Raw genomic sequence first — 12,085 nt, forward strand, 5'->3', positions numbered from 1 at the left:
TGAAATGTGTCTTGTGATTTGTTCTGTTTCGTCCTAGCTGAACTCTTTGTTGCACTGAATACGGATCGGATTTTATCTAACGGTACATAAAAACATTTTTCTGCCGGCTATGATATGATTATGATATGACTTCACATCTAATACACTATCACGTTCGCTGAGTGGGCGATGTTTATCCACATGATGCAAGAACCGGTGAAGTTACTGCGTACCTACCAGGCCTGTTGGATGTATAACGTGAAGTCTAATTACCGGGCGGACTGATAAGAGGGTTGTATGATAGGACGACCAGATAAATTAGGTCTTTCATTGTTGCTTCGTTTCAGTTGCACTGGGTTTAAAATTTATTTAATTATAATTCAACACGTGATTATAACAATTTCTAAATTTAATTCTGGTTGCTTGTACAGCAGTTCGTAATCCCTCGTTATACCCGTTTCTGATTTAAAAACATAAATACAGTGTACGATAATAAATTATTTCCCTTGCATTTCTTTTAATATTCTCCGCATTAACAAAGTTCCAGATTAAAGTTCTAGAACTTTATGGGATAACTAAGAATGTTTTGTAAGCTGAACAAATTAGTTTTGAGAAAAATGATGCTCCATTTTAGGTCCGTGTGAAATAGTTTTATTTCAGCATAAAGGACAAAATTTATTTCCTTCGACTACTTCTGTGTAGAGATACAGCATACAGAATGTGTGGAAAATCCTTCTGTAGGATCGGAACTCAAATATGCTGATGGTTGGACAGACAAATACGCCGTCATCATGCGTTCATTTTATCCACTTTATTTGTATGGAAGTAACCCCTTCAAACTGATATTTATGGAATGGTGGTTGTCTTCAGTTCGTGGATTATATTAAGCCGTTTCCTTCTTTGAGTTCGTGTGATCTATTTCTAAGTCTAGGTGATAATTGCGAGAATTCATAACCGAGCCATGCAACCAAATTTTTGCGATACAATTAGCATTTTATTCCTTTTATTTCGTGTCTACAGTTAACAAAATGTTTCTGTTTGTGGTCGTCTGGGTTGTGACACCCTGCACCAGAGATATTCTGGGAGCTGTGGGCGAGACGCTGGCAGTTGTAGCATTATGTAGGCCATATAGGCCCCATAGGTTTCGACTTATTGATATTCTTAAGAGTCGGAATTCACTGGGAGAAGTCTGATAACTGTCTTGACAAACTTATCTGACTTTGGGCGGAAGATAAAATGATTTATGCTTTCCTGGGAAAGGTAGGTCAGGATGGCATTGTAATCGGGCATACCGTAGGTGACAATGAGATCATCGGCTTCCGTAGTCAGCCGTGAAAATTGGTTCCCTGTAAGGGGCTTAATCCTTTTTTGTTGGAAGGAGAGAGGTTAACAGCTGAAGTCAGTATGGGCGGGAGGTTGTCACAAATTTCTTCCGGCCGAAGAAGGTTGCTATTGGATCGGTACTTGTTCCCAGCTCCGGCTGGTCTCCAACGCTAACCATTTTCTTACTCCTGAGCGATACGAAGACGTTCCTGGCCGGAAGTGGCGGTGCTGGCTGGTGTGTTCTGGCATTTTCCCCTTTCTTGCTGATCCCGGGAAGTGTATTTTCTCTTCCTGTGGCCAATTGAAGTAGAGGAAGACTTCTCACTACGGCATGACTCCGGCGTTGCTATTACGGTGGCCCTAACTTTGCAAGAAAGCGGTGCATATCCTTTGCGCTGAACAACAGGGAACTCAGCTACATAGCAGAGCGCCTGTTGTAACACTCGAGCAGCCTTTCGAATTTCTCTTTTTCGTCCAGGTGTTGGCAGGAGGTGACCCTCTCTTCCTTCGCCACCTCCAGGGTTCAGATACATTCATCCCCGGCACCACGAGGCTCTGAAGAAATGTGACGTGTTTTCAAAATGTTAACGAGGCCATTGCACCCGAAGTCCATCACCGAACTTGCCTGCGGTGACTGGGTGACGAAGCCCTCGTGACGCTTCTCAAGGGTTTTGAGCATTTGACATCAACTGCGCTCAGGAAATACGACGTGCCCGTCCGCTCCTCATTTCTTCATCTTTCAGGACTGTATGATCATCAGACACACACGTCTCTTTGACCTGAGCTCTCTACTGAAAACCACAGCAGCTGACATCGAAGAGTTAAACCAAACACCAGCATTCCCGAGGGCTGGAAAACAGTCTCTCAGAACCTGATCTAAGTGAGAAGGTTGAAGATGCGGTTAATTGGTATAAGCAGGTTGCTAGGAAGTTGGTAACTTTTACAACGTGGGAGAGGGGACAGAACCCGGCCTAGGGAACATCCGGAACACTAGGGTCCATCAGAATGGTGGCACTGTGTCACAACCCATAAGACCACAGTGTCAACATTCTCCGCCGTAACTACCAGAAAAGTTACAGAAGGTATTCGAATCTCAGATCCTTTTCAAAAATTTTAAACAGAAACAGAGGACACTATTTCGCACTCCTAAACCGAATTTTGTTCAGTTTTTAATTATGCTCAGTTTTTAATTATGCATATTTAATTAATTCCTCAAAGCAGCTGATCAAGTGATACAGTGTAACAGTCCAAACCTTTTAAAACTCTTTAATGGACGCTATGTTCCTCTTTAGCCATTTCAATAGAGTGACTGATTTATAAGGGAGACCCATCCATTAAGAAGTAATAACTTGCTTTTCGCATTTGGACAGGAACAACTGCCTTGTTTTGTTACCTGCAGCTTGAGTGACCGGAAAGGGTCGAGGATATCACGGAAAGACATGTCTGTAGTTTGCCGAACATGTAAATGTTGTTTTGCTAATAGGGTAGTTGTTATAAAAGTGTCTTCGGAAGGGTGTAATTAGACCCTAAACTAAGAAATAACCGCTTTCACATGTAGGGTTCCGGGTTCAATATCTTTGGATCTCTTTATTCTCAAAGTTAGTAATGTGATTGTCTAGTACTGATGGTATGATGAATTGGCAGTTAAAATCAGCCATTAGGAAACTGTTCTTCTCTGGGAGAAAGGCCGTCGGTTCAAATCCTATACAGCGGATGAAGTGACGCTCCCGCAGGATAGAGTGGGCAGAAGCACTTGACATTTTGAGTTCACCATAGGCAGACGTAATTGGGCTGCGCTCTCCAAGTATATCTAAATTTATCAGTCTATTTGGTTCGATTAATCTTTGATAATATAAAAAGGGCACATTACTCCGCACTTGCCAATAAAGTTATAGTGTTTGCTTCTGAAATAAACAAATTTGTGATTAAGCAGAAATAGTGTCTTTGATTTGTATCAGTGGACTAGCCTTTAATGTGTAGTCTCCGCGTTGCCCCAGTTATTACCGTGACACAACCCTGAGAAGAGTCAAGTGTTCTACCGAAGCGGGCAAACAAACAAATAAATAAATAAATACAATACTAGAAAGGGGGCGGTCACAAGAAGTGGCGCCCAACGGTTGCGAGAAGTGACAGCTAAGTGAGTGGTTGCAACAGAAATGAAGCAAATTATTCAGGGGCCCGTTAGTTGTCTTCTTATGAACTGAAGGTCCCGGTTTCGAGTATCTGCAAATATTTTAGATTTTACTTGAATTCCTCCAGCAAACTTCGGGACAGCAAATTGAAACAGGCCACTGCCATTTCTCACCACTTTCCAGCTCTGCCATGCACACGCCATTTCCGCATCCCGCTCGACGTTACGTCACCGCCTGCAGCTGGCTTGTAGTTCTGGGAATTCCGTGCAGTGCCAAAGCCTTCCCGGTATTCCAACGCACAGCATGGATACCTGCATTTCCTGCGAGTTCAGGGGCAGCTTGCTGGTCTGCTTGCGTTTTATCTCCTGCCAAAATTAATTCTTTCGCCATGAAAATCACGTTCACAATCTTCCCACTGTGGGCGTACCGAATACCAACTTTGACAATGCACAGTAGAGCTTCCTGTGTAAAAATATGGATTATGTTTATTCTAGATTGTGGGGTTTCTTACACTGATAACGTCATACTCTTTATATATACGGCCTTGTTAAAATGTTAGCCATTAAAACTTTATAATGCATCACGTAATGTTATCCAACAATTCTAAATTAATTTAATTTTACAATGTATGTATTCTCCTTCGTAGATGTAGGTTTAGTTAAGTTGTTTTATTGTGTTTTTCTTTGTAGATGCAATAGGGACTATTTGATTTTCCCTTATGGCTTGTTTGTGCCTTTTATATTGCTGTGCAGGTTATCGTCCTGTTTTTTCGTTGTTTAATCCTGGGTTCTGGTTGTGGAATCGTAGTTATGGTCTTCTTTTGGTGAGCGTTTGTAAGATACGGATTTTATTTCACTTGGTCTTTCAGAAAAGACATGGGAAATGCTCTAAAATTTGTTTCAAGCGCAATACGCAGCCGTTGCGCAGTCAAGAATCGAATTATTCCTCTCGAGCATGTCAGCTGTGGCAGCACTTAACCAAACTGCTTTTTAATCAAATTCCATACTCAGTTGATACTGAGTAGCCACTTATTAATAAGCGAAATAGTTTGGACTGAATGTCGCACCCGAGCGAACGATACTCTATATATTTGGGAAGCCCCGAGTTCAGATCTCGGTCCAAAGACCGGTTATGCTAACAGGATGATCATGTTCTCCTTAGTCCAAGGCAAATGCCAGGACATTACCCTAAACTAGGTGACGTACCCTTCCATTTACAGCCTTCATCATTACCCACACGTCTTGTCACTCGATGCTAAGGTGTAAAAAAAAGTAAAGCTATTCCTGTACCAGGCCGTACTAGGCCCATAGGGTTGTGAGACGTTGAATCTCCCACATTATCTAGACAATCGGCTTACAGATGGCGGTAAGGTCAGCCTTACGTGCCGGCCGCGCTTTACTCCCCAGGAAAATTATTTAATTAATTCCCGGTACTCATTTCTGTTAAAGGCTGAGTCGACCCCACGGTCATAGTGCGTCTGGAAGGATTAGGTCAATTAAAAAAATCCAGTGACCTCATCGGGACTTGAACCCGCGACCTCCCGGCTTCTAGCATAGCCCCTGAACCAACTACGCTGCCGTATGATCTTAAAAATTTAAAGCTATGCTAATGGCAGAAGAATAAATATATAAGAGACTGTTCAGTTCAGGCGACTCATCAGCCAGCCTTGATGGTTGTGGTCCGGCAGTCTGATGGATATGTTAGCGTAACCCGAAGCCCTGTCAGCATAAGCACAGCTTTATCTCGCATAAAGTGCATATTGTCACGAATTACGCTCTCCTATCAGTCAACGCCCTCTGTGTACCACGGTTCTTGTTATATGCTGCTTGAGATTTAGGCTATCAACGCTAATCACTGTCCGCATCGAAACAGCATTGGCTGATAGTCATGTGTTTGCCGGGCGCGTTGTCAAAAGCTGTGCTTTGAGAGTGGATCACCGGACGATTCTTTTAGTTGCTAGGTATCCTTTCATATTCACTGACCGCTGCACACTTGTGACTTAACGTTTTAACGTTCGGAGTTGAAATGAAAATTTCATGGTTTTCTTCAGCCTTGCCAAGCAAATTCCGGGATGGCTATGCTCTGTAACGTGTAGTTTCTGTTACTGCATGGCTTGTATTCATTCCGTATTACCCGCCGGACTTTGCTCTGATGTTATCATTATATTCGCTGGAAGAAATGGTCTTTACTGTAAAATAAACTTCTGTCGAGTGCTGCGTGCGCTGCCGTAGTTTCGGTAAGTTCTCCGTTAAATTCCAAGTGACAGAGTAAGCTGAGATCATTGCCGTCGCGACGCAGTGGTTCGTATGAACGTATGCAGTTTGGCTACACAACGCACCAAGTTAGTTTACTAAACGTGGGTAAGGGGTGACAAATTGATGCTAGTTGACGGGTCAAATTTTAAAGGGTTCACAGTAACATACAGACGGGCACTTATGACTTCTGTTTGGAAGATATCCGGTTAGAATCTCAGGCCAGACACTAGTTCTCGAGTGCCTTCGGGCAAGTGTCAGAAGAGCACCTTAAATCAAGCTAGGACCGCTTCCTTTCACATCTTTTCCAGTTCATTATTCACAGTCATTCACCGAACAGGCTGGTCTTCATATAATGCCCTAGGCCTGTTCGGGGGAGGTATTTGGTTCGAATATCGACTGGGTCGCTGGTAACCTTGAGTGAGAATGTTCGTGCTTTCCTCAGTCCCCCCAGGAAATCGCCAGGATGGTATCTCAAATAGGCCACGGCCTCTTCCTTACATACCCTTTTTACTTCAGTCTTCTACCGTTCGACGGTATACAGGCTGCGGATAATCATAAAATAATCTACAAAAAATGAGCAATAAGGAGAGAGAGAGAGAGCCGGTCATGGTAGCATGTACTGTCTTCGTTCACTCGGAAGCCGGAATCGTGGGTTCGAATCCCACGCAAATGGATGTTTGGTATGTGTATGTGTCTATTCAGTGTTTGTGTTATTCTTTGTTTAGGTAGAGACTTTGTGACGATCTGGTAACTCGTCCAAGGAGTCCTACCGCCTGTAAAATGATCATGAAACTGAAAAAATCACAGGCCAGGGCCCAGGGCTGTAGAGCCAACGAAAAAAGAAAATATAGAGAGATCGAGTGCGATTACTGACAGCGTTGCTGAATAAAGTACAGAAGAATAACAAATCGTAACAACTGTCGCCATCTTCAGCAAGTTAGATGCACTAATTAGCAACGCCGGGCGTTTGCCGTTATTCTTCTTGCCATACCGATGTGCTGGACGGTTACTGCACAGTATAGTACATGAAGGCTTGCTGATCGGTTTATTTAATGACGCTTTTTAACTGGTCCGTCCTGACGTGGCGCTGTGGTTAGAATTCCGAATTTGTGTTCTGGAGGTTCTGTATTGAATCTGTATCCGGGGAGTGATTATCCTGTGTGAGTTTCCAACAACTTTCATTGCCATCTCTTGGCATTTCCGGAATGTATTGACACAGGCTGTGAACAGTTTCTTCTGCATCTTCGAATTCATCACCCACTCTCATTCTGCCACCCGAAGCTATGTGACTATGTAATTAAGGAAATGTCGTAAGAGAAACCCACAATCAATCACTGAACTGTATCACTTTTATGGATTCGAATGGGAGGACAGTTATGTCTGGTACTGAAAGATGGGAATAGAAGCAACCATTGCCATTTTTACGAAATTATTCTAAAATGTGTGTGAAGGGCTCGGGGGAATAATAATGATATTGTGTGCCAGTACAGCGTTACACTCGTTCCTTCATTGCACTGTGCGTGCAGCCTCTTTCGTGTCTTTCCGTGTTCCTCCAGCGAAAGTAAGGGTGAAAATTATTATTGTCTTCTGAGATGTGACGACATGTAGTCTGGTATGATTATGCTCGCTTCAGCTCGAAGTTAATATCTCGAAGATGGAGGCAGCATGTACATCCGAAACGTCGATAAAGATCTGCCAGACAGTACGGATCCAGATTCTAGAAGACAATCGTCATAGTATCTCAAACCGTAGTGTTACGGCGCTCACTAGACCGAGAGGGTTGGCTCACTGTTGCAAGTTATATAGGACCTCAGCTCTGAGTTGAGGGAAGACGACAGACCTAATTATAAACGGGCCACTGTTATTTAAATGCATCCCCCAACAACATCTGTTCCGGTTGCCAAGCTACTGTACGTCTCAAGGCCATAGCTCATGTCTCACTGAACTTTACTGTCTGCTCTCTATTCTCGTGTTCGGGAGATGCTCCATTCGAATCCTGGCCGGGACACCAGATATCTTGACAGGAATGTCATTGTTTTCTTCCGTCTCTTTAGGTAAATACTGGGATAGTATCGCTATTAGGCTACTCCTGCTTCCTTCTAGATCGTTTCCAATTCTTGACTCATTCTTTCGACGCTGTGTAGTCATCTTACTGATGTGGCTGTAAAATACCAGCTAGAGCCCTAATTAAAATCGACAGTCCCTAACTAGACGGGTTGGTCCGCGCCATAGCTCAAGCGGTTAGTCCGCGGCGGCCCGGGTTCGATCCCGGGTCTGGTCAAGTGGGATTTGTGATGGACAAAGTGGCGCTGGGGAAGGTTTTCTCCGAGTACTTCGGTTTCACCTGCCAATCTTCATTCCACAAATTGCTTCACAATCACCCTCGCCTATTATCTGGGGCGGGTACAATAGGCCAGAAGTGGCCGCAGTACAAGGGACTTAGTCCCACCCCACTAGCAATAAAAAAAAACTAGACGGGTTGTACGTGGCATCTGAACCGAAATCAAACTCGGGACCTCCAGCGCCCGATGCAGGAGTGCACCCCATTAAACCGTGACGTCAGAATCAGTGTTTGATATCGTTATCTATAGAAATGAATGTTGACCCGTAGTGACCTCATAGTGTACTATCACAAAAGGCGTAAGAAAGAGCTTTTCGTCTGTAACCATTAGCAGTGTGAGTGTTCTGTAAATTGTGTTAATATGTTATGGTTAAGAACGGGACAGTTACTTGCACATGTGACCTTCAGTGAACTACAGTTTCTTTCGTTGTGTGTACCCACAGGGGAGTGCACTTCAGTGCACGGCTGTAGAATGTAATTCTGATAGGGTTGGCCGCGCCTAAGCTCAAGCAGATAGTCGCTGGCTTCCCACCGCGGCGGCCCGGGTTTGACCCCGGGTCTGGTCAAGTGGGATTTGTAGTGGACAGAGTGGCGCTGGGGCGGGTTTTCTCCGAGTACTTTGGTTTCCCCTGCCAATCTTCATTCCACCAAATTCTCCATCATCATAATCACCCGGGCCAGGTACAATAGGCCAATCAGTGGCCGCCGTGCCGAGTGGACCAAACTGGACTCCACCCCCCACTAAGCGAATTAAGAAAAAAGTAATTCTGATAAGGTTACGTACACATCTGTTTTAGCCTCTTGCCTTACGTAAAACACATATTTATTGGGTGAGCTTACAAAATTAACTAGCTCGGAAATGTATGCACACCGTAACAATTCTTGGGCCTTCGTTCTCTTTTGTTTAATTGTCTAGAAAAATGCAGGATTTTCGGAAGTATTATATGTGACATAAAATGCCTATTTCAATTCATCAGAAATTTTTGTTCAAAACAGTTTTGCTCCGATAGATACTTAGTATTTGAAGCTGGAGATTCGCACCCCAAACGTTCGTTCTTAGACCGAATATAAATACAAATCCTATTAAAATCCTCAGATTTAAATACATTTAACTGTTTCTTGGAGCATTGTCCTTGCAAAGCGATTTTTTGGTCGGCTAGTCGAGCGTATCCTTACCTCTTATTAGTGCCCGAATATTCGTTATCATGTACACTAGAGATCACTGCTGCAACCTGCCCGAGCCAGAAAGTCCATGTCCCAGTGTAATATCTCATAATATCCCAGTTCATCTCTATGATTATCATTAATCCTGATTAGTTGTTCAAAATACTGCCACTTACACTAAATGGCTTAGGGCTGGAGGCGGGTCCCACATCTGCTAGTTCATGATATGTCATGCCATGGTGGCAAGGGACCCACATAACACAGATCTGAAAACATTTTTCCATTATTTTTTTTTTCATTCTATGCAGTTCTGTGTCTGTAATTCATTCATTCATTCATTTATTTTTCGTTCCATGGATCCACAATACAAGTGAGATATAGGACATGTCCATACAGTGATTATTCTTAAAATTAATAGAGCAAGAGCTAAGTACATAAATAAAAAAGTATAAAATACAAAAATTGAAACAAAACATGTAGGATCAAGTAGATTCCAGTCATATAAGTTAATTTAATAAAACATGCAGTTTAAATTTAAACAATGTCAGTTTGAACATATCACAGAAATTGCTTAAATGACTAGACTAGAATGATAGAATAATGACTAGAATAATACTAATAAAAGACTGGATGATCAACAGGTGATTCTAGTGAATGCATAATCATTAACTTATAATGACTTATATTGGAAATATTCTTCCACAGAATAAAAATGATGAAGATAAAGAAAACGCTTTAAACAAATTTTGAACTTCTTAGGGTTGAGTGACTCTTCTTTTATATAAGAAGGAAGATTATTATAAATTTTTATGCCCATATAATACACTCCCTTTTGATATACCGTAAAATTTGCTATGGGTTGATAGAAATTTGTAATATGTCTTGTATTTATATTATGATTTAGTGAATTTGGAATAAAGAGACTTTTATTATTAACCACAAAGAGCATGAGTGAAAAAATATACTGTGAAGCCAAAGGCAAAATTTCCAATTTCCGAAAGAGACCTCTACATGAAAATAAATGTGGTTCTGTAACTGTTGGTTTTGTAATCCTATCTGGAATAACTTGACTTGTGCTGAATTACTTATATATTTCTGACAGATAAAACGTTTGTTGTATGGTTTAATTCATTGTCCCAAATTTTATTTATTTACAGATTATCAAGATGGGAGCGGTGGACAAGGAAGGTCGCAAGCTGGTGGCCCCAGATGGAGGGTGGGGGTGGATAGCTGTCATTGGTGTTATGATGGTCAATGTAAGTGGTACCATCTGTTATTCCAAACCCACAATAGTTAAATTCAAAATATTGCATACATTTTAAAATAAATTTAAGCCAAGGGTCTGCTGCCAACATCTTAACTGCTAGTTCACACGTCCAGTTGTCAATTGACATGTTTTCAACCCTGCAGAGTGCCTATTAAAAACGGTCTGCCCACCTGAATTATTGAAAAATTGGAACGTAGGTAAATGGATTGTCATGGCATTTATTGGGGGAGTTTTTCTAAAGTGTATCAGCACATTAAAGTTTTGGTTAAAATTTGACAGAGTAACACACTTCACATGAAGACCTGAAGACCTGTATGTGTTCCCGTATATATTTCTATCATTAGTTTTTAAATATTTATCTGAGTGAAAAATGTTTCAACCAAGTGTTGTAGAGAAAAATGAAACAAGCATCGTATTTCAGGTACAGTTCTTTCATACATATCACAGTTTTAGAGATAATTAAAGAAGAATTGTTATATTGCATGTATTTCTGAACTTCCAGTAGTCAAAGATCAGCACAAGATTATTTGTCATCATGAATTTATAGGCCCACTATTGTAACACTCACTGAGAATGCAGTGGGAAATATCATTTCATATATACTTTTTCATACTCTTTAACTTCACTGCTTTCTCCTGTATACCTTTCCCAGTCATACATGTTGTCAAATGATAAGTCCAGGCCGATGTTAAGCACCATCTCTGGTCTGTAACATGCAAACAATCAATCATAAATCATCTTTCTTACATATTACTTCTACACCTCACACACACACACACACACACAGAGATATTTAAATATATATATATATGAAAATACAATAAACACTCAATAATCTTGGAAATTTTAATCCAGATGTCATACAGTGCGTACAACCAAGTGCGCGCCGCGGCTGCAGAACGGATGCAGTCGCGGGGAGTGTTGCAACTCCTCCCCGCGACTGCATCCGTTCTGCGGTGGTATGACTCACGGCAAATTGCAGCCGCGGCGCGCACTTGATTGTACGCACTGTATAATCCAGAACAAAATGTGAAAAATGAAAAATTCTGTTCACAATTGAGTACATACTTTAAAAGACAGGCGTGACTTAGGAGCAAGAAAATGAGAGTAAGAGGACTTTCAGACTGTGTTGAGGTCAGCTGGAGAGACTGAAACCATGCAAGAAAATACCTAAGATTGGCTTGAACTCAATGAAGGAGACCCTGGATTTCATCTTCTGATAGAGGAAGCCATTGCTGCAATGATATTTTTCTATTTATTTTTATTAGTACCATTTATATTACTATTATTTGTTTTCTAAGATTTTTTTTTTTTTGTCTTTTGCCATTATTATTTGCCTCATCAATTTGGATTATCACTTAATTGTAACCTTTGCGACGTCTTCAGAAGCGCCTCTTCTTCAACTGCTCTCCTCACCCTCTTCTGCTGCTTCTTGTTGATGACGCCACCTACTTTTTTTTTTATTTCTTCTTAATTTATTTTCTCAGGGTTAGGATTAAACTTCTCAGGGTTGATATATTAACAAGGTTGAGGTTGTAAGTTTTGAGGTTTTCACGGCGATGACAATGAAGAAAGTCGTCTTCTGGGTTTAGGCACCGTGTATTCTTCGTTTTGGCCTACGTTC

General features: G+C 41.6%; 1 protein-coding gene across 3 annotated transcripts in view; it reads left to right on the plus strand.

Annotated features, from left to right (window-relative positions):
- The window catches only part of LOC111871363, a 130,961-nt gene that overhangs the window by 102,870 nt on the left and 16,006 nt on the right, over positions 1–12,085 (plus strand). For 2 of the 3 annotated variants that reach the window (XM_023864444.2, XM_023864437.2), the window contains one exon: positions 10,352–10,450. In XM_023864444.2, coding sequence (XP_023720212.1) covers positions 10,361–10,450 — 90 coding nt within the window. In that variant the 5' untranslated portion in view covers positions 10,352–10,360. Of the gene's footprint in view, positions 1–6,768; positions 6,850–10,351; positions 10,451–12,085 lie in introns of those variants that run through there. The other variant, XM_023864452.2, reaches the window with a different exon arrangement.

The sequence above is a fragment of the Cryptotermes secundus genome, unplaced genomic scaffold (assembly GCF_002891405.2).
Source record: "Cryptotermes secundus unplaced genomic scaffold, Csec_1.0 scaffold152, whole genome shotgun sequence".
Classification (NCBI taxonomy): domain Eukaryota; kingdom Metazoa; phylum Arthropoda; class Insecta; order Blattodea; family Kalotermitidae; genus Cryptotermes; species Cryptotermes secundus.